Here is a 10,247-nt window from a genome sequence, read left to right on the forward strand (position 1 = left end):
ATTTTCTATCTCTCGATTCTTAATCCAGACAGTAATGACTTCTTCAACAAAGTTTTAGAGCATACCTCAACCTACGTGCCAATATTTTTTTTCTTGATTTTTACTTAATCATACGACGAGTTATGAAGTCGGAAAGAGGTCCGGTAACATCCTTACCGTTTTTTAAAAGATTCTTAGATCTCGATGTTTCGTCCGATTTCCTCACAAAATCAGTGGCGGATCTTCCCTAGATGAAGGTAGTAAACTTAAACACTCTACTCCCAAACAAAGATCTTAGATCTGAAGAGTATCGTTTGAGATCTTACCTTGCGAGTTTTCTTTTGGATCTTGACGAAAGAGGAGGAAATCTCAACAACGCGAGTCTAGATTCTCTCCAAGAAGAACTCCAGAGTATAGATCTTAGTAGGGAATGGATTTCGTTGGTGATTCTGGGACGAAACTCATGACTCTCTTTTCTCTCTCAAGCTTACTCTCAACCTTCTTTTTCACACTTCTCTCCTTTGCAGGTTTTAAATGGAGAACCCTCCAGATCCCTATAATGGGCTGAGGGGTAAAATGCTCATTTTGCCCCTTGGATTTCGACCGTTTTTTTTTTTTCAAAGCATTACAGTATAGCAAAAGTCCTATAACGTGCGTTCTAGCTAAACCGTTCAAAATTCATAATTCCAGGCTCTACTATCTATTCTCATACTCATTTCATTCATAAACCATGTTAATAGTCCATATGCTCGAGTTCTAATTGATTCCTACGAGTATTTCTTGCCAAAAAAGATCTAAATTGTTACTTACATGGTTGGCCAATTTTTCAATGCCGATCTAACTTGTAAAAAATCTAAATTTCTCAAAGTTCATCAAAACTTATTATATTAATTCAAGAGAATAAAACAAGTGAAAACAACTCAAAGAATAAATTCGGGGAGGCTTAAAAATCATTAAAAGAAGGAGGATGTCAAAACTAACCATTGACTTTTGACTGCTAGCCATTGACCATACTTTCAAGGTTGTCGTCATTGTTGTCGCATGCTGCCATCTGACATCTCGCCATCGTATTGTATTTTCTCTTTTCCAAATTTAAGTTTTTTTTGTTGGCCCTATTTGCTTTCTTTCGTTTTAGATGTTTAGTTACTTGTTTCAAGTTACTCACTTCAACAAACTTGTAGGTCTACCATCCACATCAATCTATAATAAGTAATTTAATTTTATGAATTATTTTGTATAACTTTTCTATTGCTTCTATAATGAAAAAAAAAAAAAAAAAAACATAATCATTGTATTCACAACAACCACATCAGTCATGTGTGGAGCTAAACTAAAATCAAAATTTTTATTGCATTAAACAAATTTAATATCTACAAAAGTGTCAATCGAACTACGGTCTCACTCGCCCTCGTAACCACCAATTTCTCTCACGAAACTATAAACGGCGTCTATGTTCTGACTCCCACCAGCCGCCGTTGTCGACCGCCGACGAATTCTCCGACACTGACCTAACTTTTCTAACATCACCGACCACTATTCTATCACCTCCGTTATCTCTAAGATAGACTTTGTCTACATCCTCAAAATAGACGTCGACAACCTTTTCCGACGGCGAATTCCACTCCGCCGCCAGCACTGACGTCCGGCTCCGGCAACGTGTATCCCAAAGCTTAAGTGACACGCTCGACGATATGCTCTCTCCGGCGGCCACCACCATTCTCCCCGGCGATAAAGCCGCCACTTGCAGCGGAGCTCCGTCGCTGAAAATGGAGCAGATCTCCGTCTCTTCATTCTCATCGTACAACGAAATCACACTCCCACTTAACTTCTCAAACTCGCATTTCAATTTCACATCACCCCATTGCCTCACTACGCTCTGTTCCGACCCAAAACACGGCCACGACCACGGAACCGAATCTCCATCGCCTCCGCCGCCGTACCGTCGCCGGAGACGAGAACAACGAGCCGTCCCTTTGACTCGAAAATCCGACCCGTCGTCCGGTTCCCGGTCCGCCTCTTTCTCATCTGCCGATTCCGAGCTTGAAAGCAGGGAAGATCTGAGATTCTCCGAAACTAAACCAGCGGTCTCCCCGCCGTGGAGAGATCGGGAGAGAGGCTCGCAAATCGGAGTGGTTCGACTGCTCCGACGAATGACAATGATTAAAATCTTGAGCCGATTGATTATTCCACTAAAAGTGGCCAACAAAGTTATAAGAACAGCACCCCATTTCCAAAAATGTGGGGATGGGAAAAAGGAAGTGAAAATTCGAAGCAAGCCCAGATCTGAGCCTAATTCAGCAATCCTGTTCAGCACAGGAACTTCCATTGTTCTTGATTTCTCGAAGAGAAAAGGAAAAACAGAGTAATTTTCTCGGAGGGAAAAGAAAAACAGAGTAATTTTCTGGGCTGCCAAACAGATTTAGTAGAGGGAAAGTAGAACATACGCAGGGATAGGCGGAGTTTATAAAGGGCGAATATGAAAGATAAAATGTAAGATTTGAATGGGGACGTGGCGGGTCATGATTGGGGAGTTGGAATATTTTTTTAATCCACGTCACCAATAGGTGGATGGAAACAAAAAGATTGGGACTGCTGAGTCAGCTTGGGAGAGTAAGAAATTCAATTTGAAACGACAAGGAAGTATTTATTTTATTTATTTTTTAGCTTCGTTTATTAAATCCACTAATTGGTCACACGGTCAGCATGAAAAATGGGCGTGCCAATTTGTGGTGGGAAGATGGGTGACGGTTGCGCCATTAGGACGGTGACACGCGTCGGAGTTTGAGTGACTGTTTCTGCGATTTCTGAAGTGAGTGGGGGGAGGTTAGAGTCCAAATTTGTGTGATTTGCCAATGGTGGTGGGCCTTAGGGTTTTGTTTGGGATGGGTACCTTCCGTCCCGTAAGAATATGCGGTTAAGAATATCCTTACCCATTTGTCTCTAACTGCCCGGTGCTTTTCAAAATTATGGTAGCTATGTGGATTTTTTTTTGGTGCAATTATTACGAAGAGTGTTCACACCGTGAGGATGGATCCATGGGTTAACATTTTTTTGGTTTGGTAAATAATGTTGGTCATGCACTGTGGCTCGTAAAAATATTTCATATTTAAATTTTATAAGATTTTAGTTATTAAGGTAAGATATACGGTATATAAATAGATTTTTTTTTAAATAATTAAAAAAATAAAAATAAATCGACAATCTAATAGAATTGAGATGTGAACACTACTCAAATGTTGGTGGGCCTCCAAATTTTGTTCTAAGATAGATACCTTTTGTGTTGTAAGAATATGCGGTTAAGAATATCCTTTTCAACAGTGTCTCTCAAAGGCGACCTGTTTAGATTTAACTTATTAAAGATAATTTTAAATAACCGAATTTTTTTTAAAAAAATTATTATTTATTTAGATAATCTTAATTTTAACCAAAATTAAAACATGAAACAAATAAAAATGGTCATAAACTTAAATTGTAATAATATAGTTTGGGGTGATTAAAATTTGATAATGTTTTGAAAACATTTTAAAAACCATTTTTTAATTTTGGAAATGATATTTAAAAACCAAATCTAGAGATCATAAATATTTGTGGTTAGTTTTAGGAAAATACAAATTTATAAAATAATAATAATAATAATAATAAATTTACCAATTTAAATTCTAAAAAAAAATAATTCTTAGACGATATGTTAAAAGTTAATTAATATTTTTTTAATACATATAAAAATTATTTAAATGAATAATTTTTTAAAAAAGCTAAAAGTCATAAATACACATTTAAAAAATAATAATAAAGACTTTGGTCTTATAGAACTCAAAAGCTTTGCTAATATGCATATTTACCAATATTGTCCTCACCTTCAATTAGTATTATGGTTGAACCTATGGACAAATATGACAATTAGTATTATAAACTTTTTTTTTTTTTAATTATTTCGTGAAATAAATTTAAAATGTGGAATTGTTGGGAGTCGGAACATCGATGTCCTTTGCTTAATAAATAAAATAAGTTTATGATTTTAATTATTAACTGAGTGAGTATTTAATATGGTCAGAATCTAATGACTTGTAATACAATCATACAATTGTGACCAACAACTTCAATCATATTATTTAATTATTAGATATAAGTTTGGTTATCCTATTGTGATTAATTAATTATTAACTTAAAGTGGTCGGAGATTAGGTAGCTTAATCTACCACTATGATTAAATAAATAATAAAAGTATAGAGTTTTTAAAATTTTGATTTAAATATTTATATGTACGCACATAATCTATTAAGCTCATCTCTCGACTTTTCTGAATATGCACCACCTCCACTGTGTACATAAGTGGTATCAATTTTATATGCATCGACCCTAAATTAAATGCTAAGGTAGGTAGTGACCTAAAAAGAGTCATAAAAAGAAGTAAACACGAAAATATAATGTTTTTTTTATGCCAATATGAATCACACACATACATGAGGTCCTACGAGTATAAAACATTAATTTTAATACACGAACATTCTTTTCATAAAACATTTTCGTCGTTCGTAAGATTAGCATAAATTCTTCATGTAAAATCATAGCTAGCATTCGTTCCTTTATACAACATTTTCATTATTATATATACATCATTTGAAATCATAGCTTTATATATAACATACAACAACTAATTCATTTGACCGAACACGTCATGAACAGTAAAATTACTTACGTTAGTTGCAAGCTCAACGAGCTATCAACTCCATGCTAAAGTAAGTTTTAAAGAAATTAATAAATCGAATACATGATGAGATGAACTCGTAGATTTAAAACGAGAATTACTTAAATGATCCTCCTTTAAAGCCTTAATTGCTTAAACTCAAATCATCCAAAACTAAGTTTCAACCTTAAAACTTGATTAAACACTTAATTGAAACATGAAAAACATAAGAACAATCATTACTAATCAAAACTTACCCAGTTAGCGAATTGCAATAATTTTAAATTTATGTTAGTTAATAAACGCTTTGGATTTAACCTAGTGAAGTTCCGTATCACCAGCCATTATCCCTTCCATAATCCTTAAAACTCACGAAATCCTACTAGACAGACAATTCAAATCGAATGGAGAACATTAAACTTGGCTTAAATTGAAGAAATTGACCTGAATTGGACACAAATATTGATAAACTGGTATGAAACAGTGAGAAAGACAGCTGAATCAAGCTAAACCGAAGAGAACCGCTATGAACTAGGCTCGAAATTCACTAAACAATAAAAAAATTTAATTGAATCGAGTTGAGCCAAGTCAAAAGCAACCTTAATTGGTCTAAAACATGTTAAATTGGACCGAAAATCGTGAAATGTTTATCATATCTATACTTTTGGAACATTAAAACAACCTTAATTAAATGGAAACGATACGTTTAGTTTATATTTAATGTCACGCTTACATATTATAGTATAATGTTTGGATTGGAACAAATTATAAAACATTATAAGTTGAATAAATAAAAGTTATGGTTTGCGAGTAAAGATTGTATTGAAGTTAGAGAGGTGGCAAAGTAGAGTGGTGGTAAAAGGACCCTCCATTCCCTTCTTCTTCTCTAACTACAACCCTCCCGCCCATCTCTTCCATGTAACCACACCCATTTGTTGCCTGCAAAACTCTCTCAAATATAAGCTTCTTTTTTAACTCCAAATCCCGAATGAAACAAAACTCGAAAGTACATGAACCTTTGTCAATAGTTCGTACCTGCATTATCTCAATCTCATCGGTCTCGGAGCTGTTGTTGAAGTCATAGTACCGACTAGCAACCGAAAGCTTCATTGAGAGGAACTTGAAAAAAAAAAAAAACACAAAGAATATGGATTAACCTAATGTTCAAGATTCATGCAATGATATCATATTTAATCGAAGGTTATAAACACTTTTTTCCCGAGTTTTACATATAAATTTAATTATTTTGTCGGGTTTGGAAAATAATTTTTATTTTTTAAATTGAAGTTTAAACTTTAAAAACTAATCATTTAAACTTACCTCTATTTGATTCTGCAGAGATTGGATGTAGTTTATGATCACATCTAACATGACTGCCATTCCCATTGTCTGAAAAAATATATATATTTTTTTTTTTTAAAAAGTAAAAAAAAAAAATAAATATATATTTTATGTTAGTTGTCGGATTACCTTGTAGCATCCTGGAACCAAGTCCTGTAAGAATCTCAGCCTCTGGTTTATTTTCTCTCTTCTTACCTATATTTGCAATTAATAAATCTTTAATTAATTTTCCTAAATATAAAATATTGGTTGTTTATAATAAAACATCGCTGGAACTGATCAATCATTGGTCCAAGTGAATAACTAAATAAAATAGATAGATCCTTCTCTTTTATCTTAGGTCCGATCTTCTTCATTGAAAGATCCCCTATATGGATAATACACATTCCAGTTCAACGAGCCTAATTCTAATTGTTTTGTTTTGAAGCAAACCATGGGGCGGTTCGTCTTATTCAGTATTCACGACCAAGAAATACTAGATTCTCTTTCGAGTAGGCCTTGAAAGGAGAAGAAGGTTGGAATGTCAACATGCGTCTATTATTGAATTCACCCGACTCGATAGTACGCCATTTTTGGAACGTCTAGTGCCAAAGCCATTGAATGGGTAAGTCGTCACTCCCTAAAATGGACTATGTAATGTACTTTATTTGTTATGGGTGGGCATTTTACTAGAGGTTTCTATTCTATCAATCTACATTGTTTAATTCCTGTTGAAGCATATACTTGGGTCTGTAGAGATCGAAAAGAACATAGATGGTGAAAACACTCTACTGGGCGACCCACACAAAAGGTGTTACAATTTGGGATTATTTCGAAAAGGGGTTAAGTGAAATAGACATGCTCATAAAGGTGTAGACTATTGACGACACTAGAACAAAAAATAGCTTACCCTTTCCGCTAAGCTGTGACTGTCGGTAGCTTGGCCTCGTTTTGCTCTCACATGAATCACTCCTTTAGGCTTCTCCTCATCCCGTTCATTTTCCCTTTTCCTCTTTCTTCCTCCCGTGCTCTGTGTTCAATCCCAAACCAAACTCTTAGAAACTGAGAATATTTGTTAAAACCGTTGGGAAAGAATCAAATAAACTACAAGGATATGGAAAGAATAATAAAGAGAAAGAACAACAAACGAAAAGATATCTATGGTAAGCTGTACTAGAAGACAAATATCTAACTTATCATAAAAAATATCAAATATAATGTATATGGTAAACTATAATTCAATGCTATATATTCTTAATCGAAACCATTTATTTGTGTTCAAAATTTATCCTAGATTAAAAAAAAAAGCCTCGTTCTTACCTTGGAACCATCTGTGTGAAGCGCAGGAAACGAAGAGTAATTTGGAGGCACGGAGGAGCAAAGAGCAGCAGCTGGGGCAACACAGCTCGGAATTTCATTAAAATGATCAAACTTTTCAAAACAAAAGGTGTCAGTGAAAAAAGGGTTAGCGGAGCTCATGATTGTTCCTTGATAATGATCACTTTCATTCGAGCTCTCGACTGTGAAATGGTTACTTATCATCTCTAAATCATTGTAACCCATGGCTCTACCAAAACAAGCTTTATAAAGGGTTTGTTTTTGCAAAGGAAGAAGCCGCCATTGGTGACCTTTCATAGACCTCACAACCAAAGCTTTCGTTTATGGAAATGTACTCTTTTTTTGTTTTGGTTGGTTGGTTGAGATTGAAGTGTAATGAAATCCTTTGATGTGAATGCACGGTCTTTGATTGAAGGATGGGTTCATATTCATGGTACATTCATCAACTAATAATGTAACCTTATTCTTGGAAATGAAATGAGCGATGTCGATATCAGTTACCGAACGTCGTTTTGTTTTTCTTGATTTCCTCGTTGTGAAAGAAGTAATGAAAGGAGAACCCTAGTTGTGGCTCGTTGGTAAGGCGAGAGCTTGTATGCTAGTTTCTAATTTATAACCTTAGTTCTTTGGTTGGGTCAACCCGACCACAACAAAGGGTTACAACTCAATCCCACTTTATTTTTAAAAGGAATAAGAATATTTAACTTTGTAATCTGTGACTCGTGAATATTTGACGTTTAAACTTTTATGTAATTTTAGTTATTAATGTAACATGTAGGGTGAATATGTAGAACTTTTTAAATAATTAAAAACAAAAAAAGAATCTCACAACGTCCAAAATATAAAGGGTTTTACTCAGGTTGCTCGAGTGACCAACCCAGCCATCTCGATATTTTTGGTTGGTCAAGAAGATTTTTCCGATGCATCTCAACCTAATCCGATTCATGTAACTCTTTCATATTTTCGACTCAAGGATAAAACGCGGATTAAAATCTTCTACCCATCATGGGTAAAGATTCAAATTTCTTTTGTAGGAAATCTTACAACCCTATACTTTTGTGTACAATTTTGACTAAATTTTACCCACTTTTGGAACTCTAAATCAAACCCATTTGTCAAAATTGTAGTAATAAATAAATAAAATTACCCATTTTCCAGCCTAAGAGAGAATTGATATTAGAATTATTATTAGAAAAGATAGTAAAAAAAAGATGAAACAAGTGTGCATGGGGTTGCTCAAATGATCTTAGATATACAAGCGTGTTAGCAAAACATAGACTAGAAGGCACATATCATTAATAAAATACATATCAATGAGGACAAACACCCAACATTATGGACCTTCAATTCTTTTGCCTTCAATTACCTCATGCCTAATTTTTATATGTGGTTAAAAATTCATTGTGCAAAAGTTAGAGCATGCTAGCTTTTTGGTAGTACAAGAATTCAAGTTGGAATAACTATTTTTGTTTATTATCGAGTATGTTAGCTCTTCCTCTGAGATTCTACATTGATTGGAGACAGAAACGAGTGTCAGCGAGAATGCTCGCTGGGTTCTAAAGAGGGGTGGATTGTGAGATTCTACCTCGATTGGAGAGAGGAATCAGCGTCAATGAGGATGTTGGGTCTTGAAGGGGTGGATTGTGAGACCCCACATCGGTTGGGGAGGAAAACAAAAATTTTTTATAAGGGTGTGGAAACTTCTCTAGCATATGCATTTTAAAAAACTTGAGGAGAAACCCAAAAGGGAAAACCTAAAAGGAACAATATGGTAATCTTGGGTTGTTACACTTTCCATATCACGTGACAAAAAAAGTTGAATTAGACATAAACGATTTGGATCAATTTATTTCTAAGAACTATATTAAGATAAGACACACGACTTTATTCATATTATATAATCGAAAGTGACTCAAACTACAGTTAGCGAGTGATGTGCTCTTATTGGAGATAAAAGGTTGATGAAATGGTGCTTAAAACTCATGAATTTCCTTTACTAAACAATATTGTTAGCAGATTGAGAGCATTTTTTTTTTTTTTTGGAGCATATAAACAATATTCTCAGCTAATTTGATCTAATTTATTCTGAAATTATTGTAATTTGAGCAGAGGGAGATGGAAGAGAGATGGTGAAGGACTGAAGTGTACAAACAAATTTGCCATCCATAGGTTAGTAGTTTGTTGTTTAGGTTAGTAGCTGGGTAAGTGAGAAGATTAGAGATGATCACTTCCCAAGACTCCAAATACAACAAGTTTAACTTATATACGTTCATGTTCATGTGAGTTAATATAAGAAATTCAGGCCATAATAGACAGATCTTGGAATTAATTTGGTGTGATTTGATTTAAATAAATTATTACTTCAACATTTCACCTTATGAAAATGTAAGACTAAGCCTCTAAATTAAATACCCTACTTTTTTTTTTCTAAGTTTTAACTTTTTAGATTTTAAGCTTAAAATCTAAATTTTGAGATATCTTATTCATATATTGGTTCGATTCACTTTTTTCGCAGTCATTCTTGTTAGAGTATTATAGGAGTTTGATGGTATGTACCACCTCCAACTAGAGTGCTCTAAAAAGACAACTTCAAAATCGATGGGACTTTTAAATGCATTTTTAATACTAAAATAATTTTAAAAAAACACGTTCTTAGGGAGCTTAACTCGTCCTATTCACCTCTAAAAACACTTTGAAAGTTGATCCCAACTCATCTTGTACATCTTCTAAAATTTGATGCCCAAATCAATAACAGAAATCCAACAATATCGACACTGATTTTATTGATTAGTATCCATTATCCAATACCTATTCAAAAGAAGGTTTTAGTAAACTCGAGTTCATATGACATGAGATTAACCTGCAGGATTAACAAACTTATAGATTGGAATGAGGCAAGTCTATCAAACCTGGCCTACTAAAT

General features: G+C 34.2%; 2 protein-coding genes across 2 annotated transcripts; both read right to left on the reverse strand.

The window, feature by feature from the left end:
* Window positions 1–1,414: 1,414 nt before the first annotated feature.
* Window positions 1,415–2,305, reverse strand: LOC111445166. Its single transcript, XM_023083403.1, has one exon. The coding sequence runs from the start codon at window positions 2,303–2,305 to the stop codon at window positions 1,415–1,417; it is 891 nt and encodes a 296-aa protein (XP_022939171.1).
* A 2,985-nt stretch (window positions 2,306–5,290) lies between these two features.
* LOC111445183 (transcription factor BEE 3-like) lies at window positions 5,291–7,770 on the reverse strand. Its single transcript, XM_023083420.1, has 6 exons — window positions 7,307–7,770; window positions 6,897–7,016; window positions 6,137–6,202; window positions 5,987–6,055; window positions 5,702–5,785; window positions 5,291–5,605 (listed from the first exon to the last, which is right to left on the reverse strand). The coding sequence occupies exons 1-6, from the start codon at window positions 7,619–7,621 to the stop codon at window positions 5,495–5,497; spliced, it is 765 nt and encodes a 254-aa protein (XP_022939188.1). The 5' UTR covers window positions 7,622–7,770; the 3' UTR covers window positions 5,291–5,494.
* Between the last annotated feature and the right edge of the window lie 2,477 nt (window positions 7,771–10,247).

This window comes from Cucurbita moschata, unplaced genomic scaffold (assembly GCF_002738365.1).
Source record: "Cucurbita moschata cultivar Rifu unplaced genomic scaffold, Cmos_1.0 Cmo_Scf00007, whole genome shotgun sequence".
NCBI classification, from domain to species: Eukaryota; Viridiplantae; Streptophyta; class Magnoliopsida; order Cucurbitales; family Cucurbitaceae; genus Cucurbita; species Cucurbita moschata.

Excerpts from the sequence above, each read along its gene's own strand:
- LOC111445183 (XM_023083420.1), bottom strand. The coding sequence starts at position 7,621 with ATGAAAGGTCACCAATGGCGGCTTCTTCCTTTGCAAAAACAAACCCTT. Across the intron at positions 6,203-6,896 it reads GTCACAGCTTAGCGGAAAGG|GTAAGAAGAGAGAAAATAAA; the intron begins GTAAGCTATTTT and ends TTGCAAATATAG. Across the intron at positions 5,606-5,701 it reads ATGAGATTGAGATAATGCAG|GCAACAAATGGGTGTGGTTA; the intron begins GTACGAACTATT and ends AGAGTTTTGCAG.
- LOC111445166 (XM_023083403.1), bottom strand. The coding sequence starts at position 2,305 with ATGGAAGTTCCTGTGCTGAACAGGATTGCTGAATTAGGCTCAGATCTG.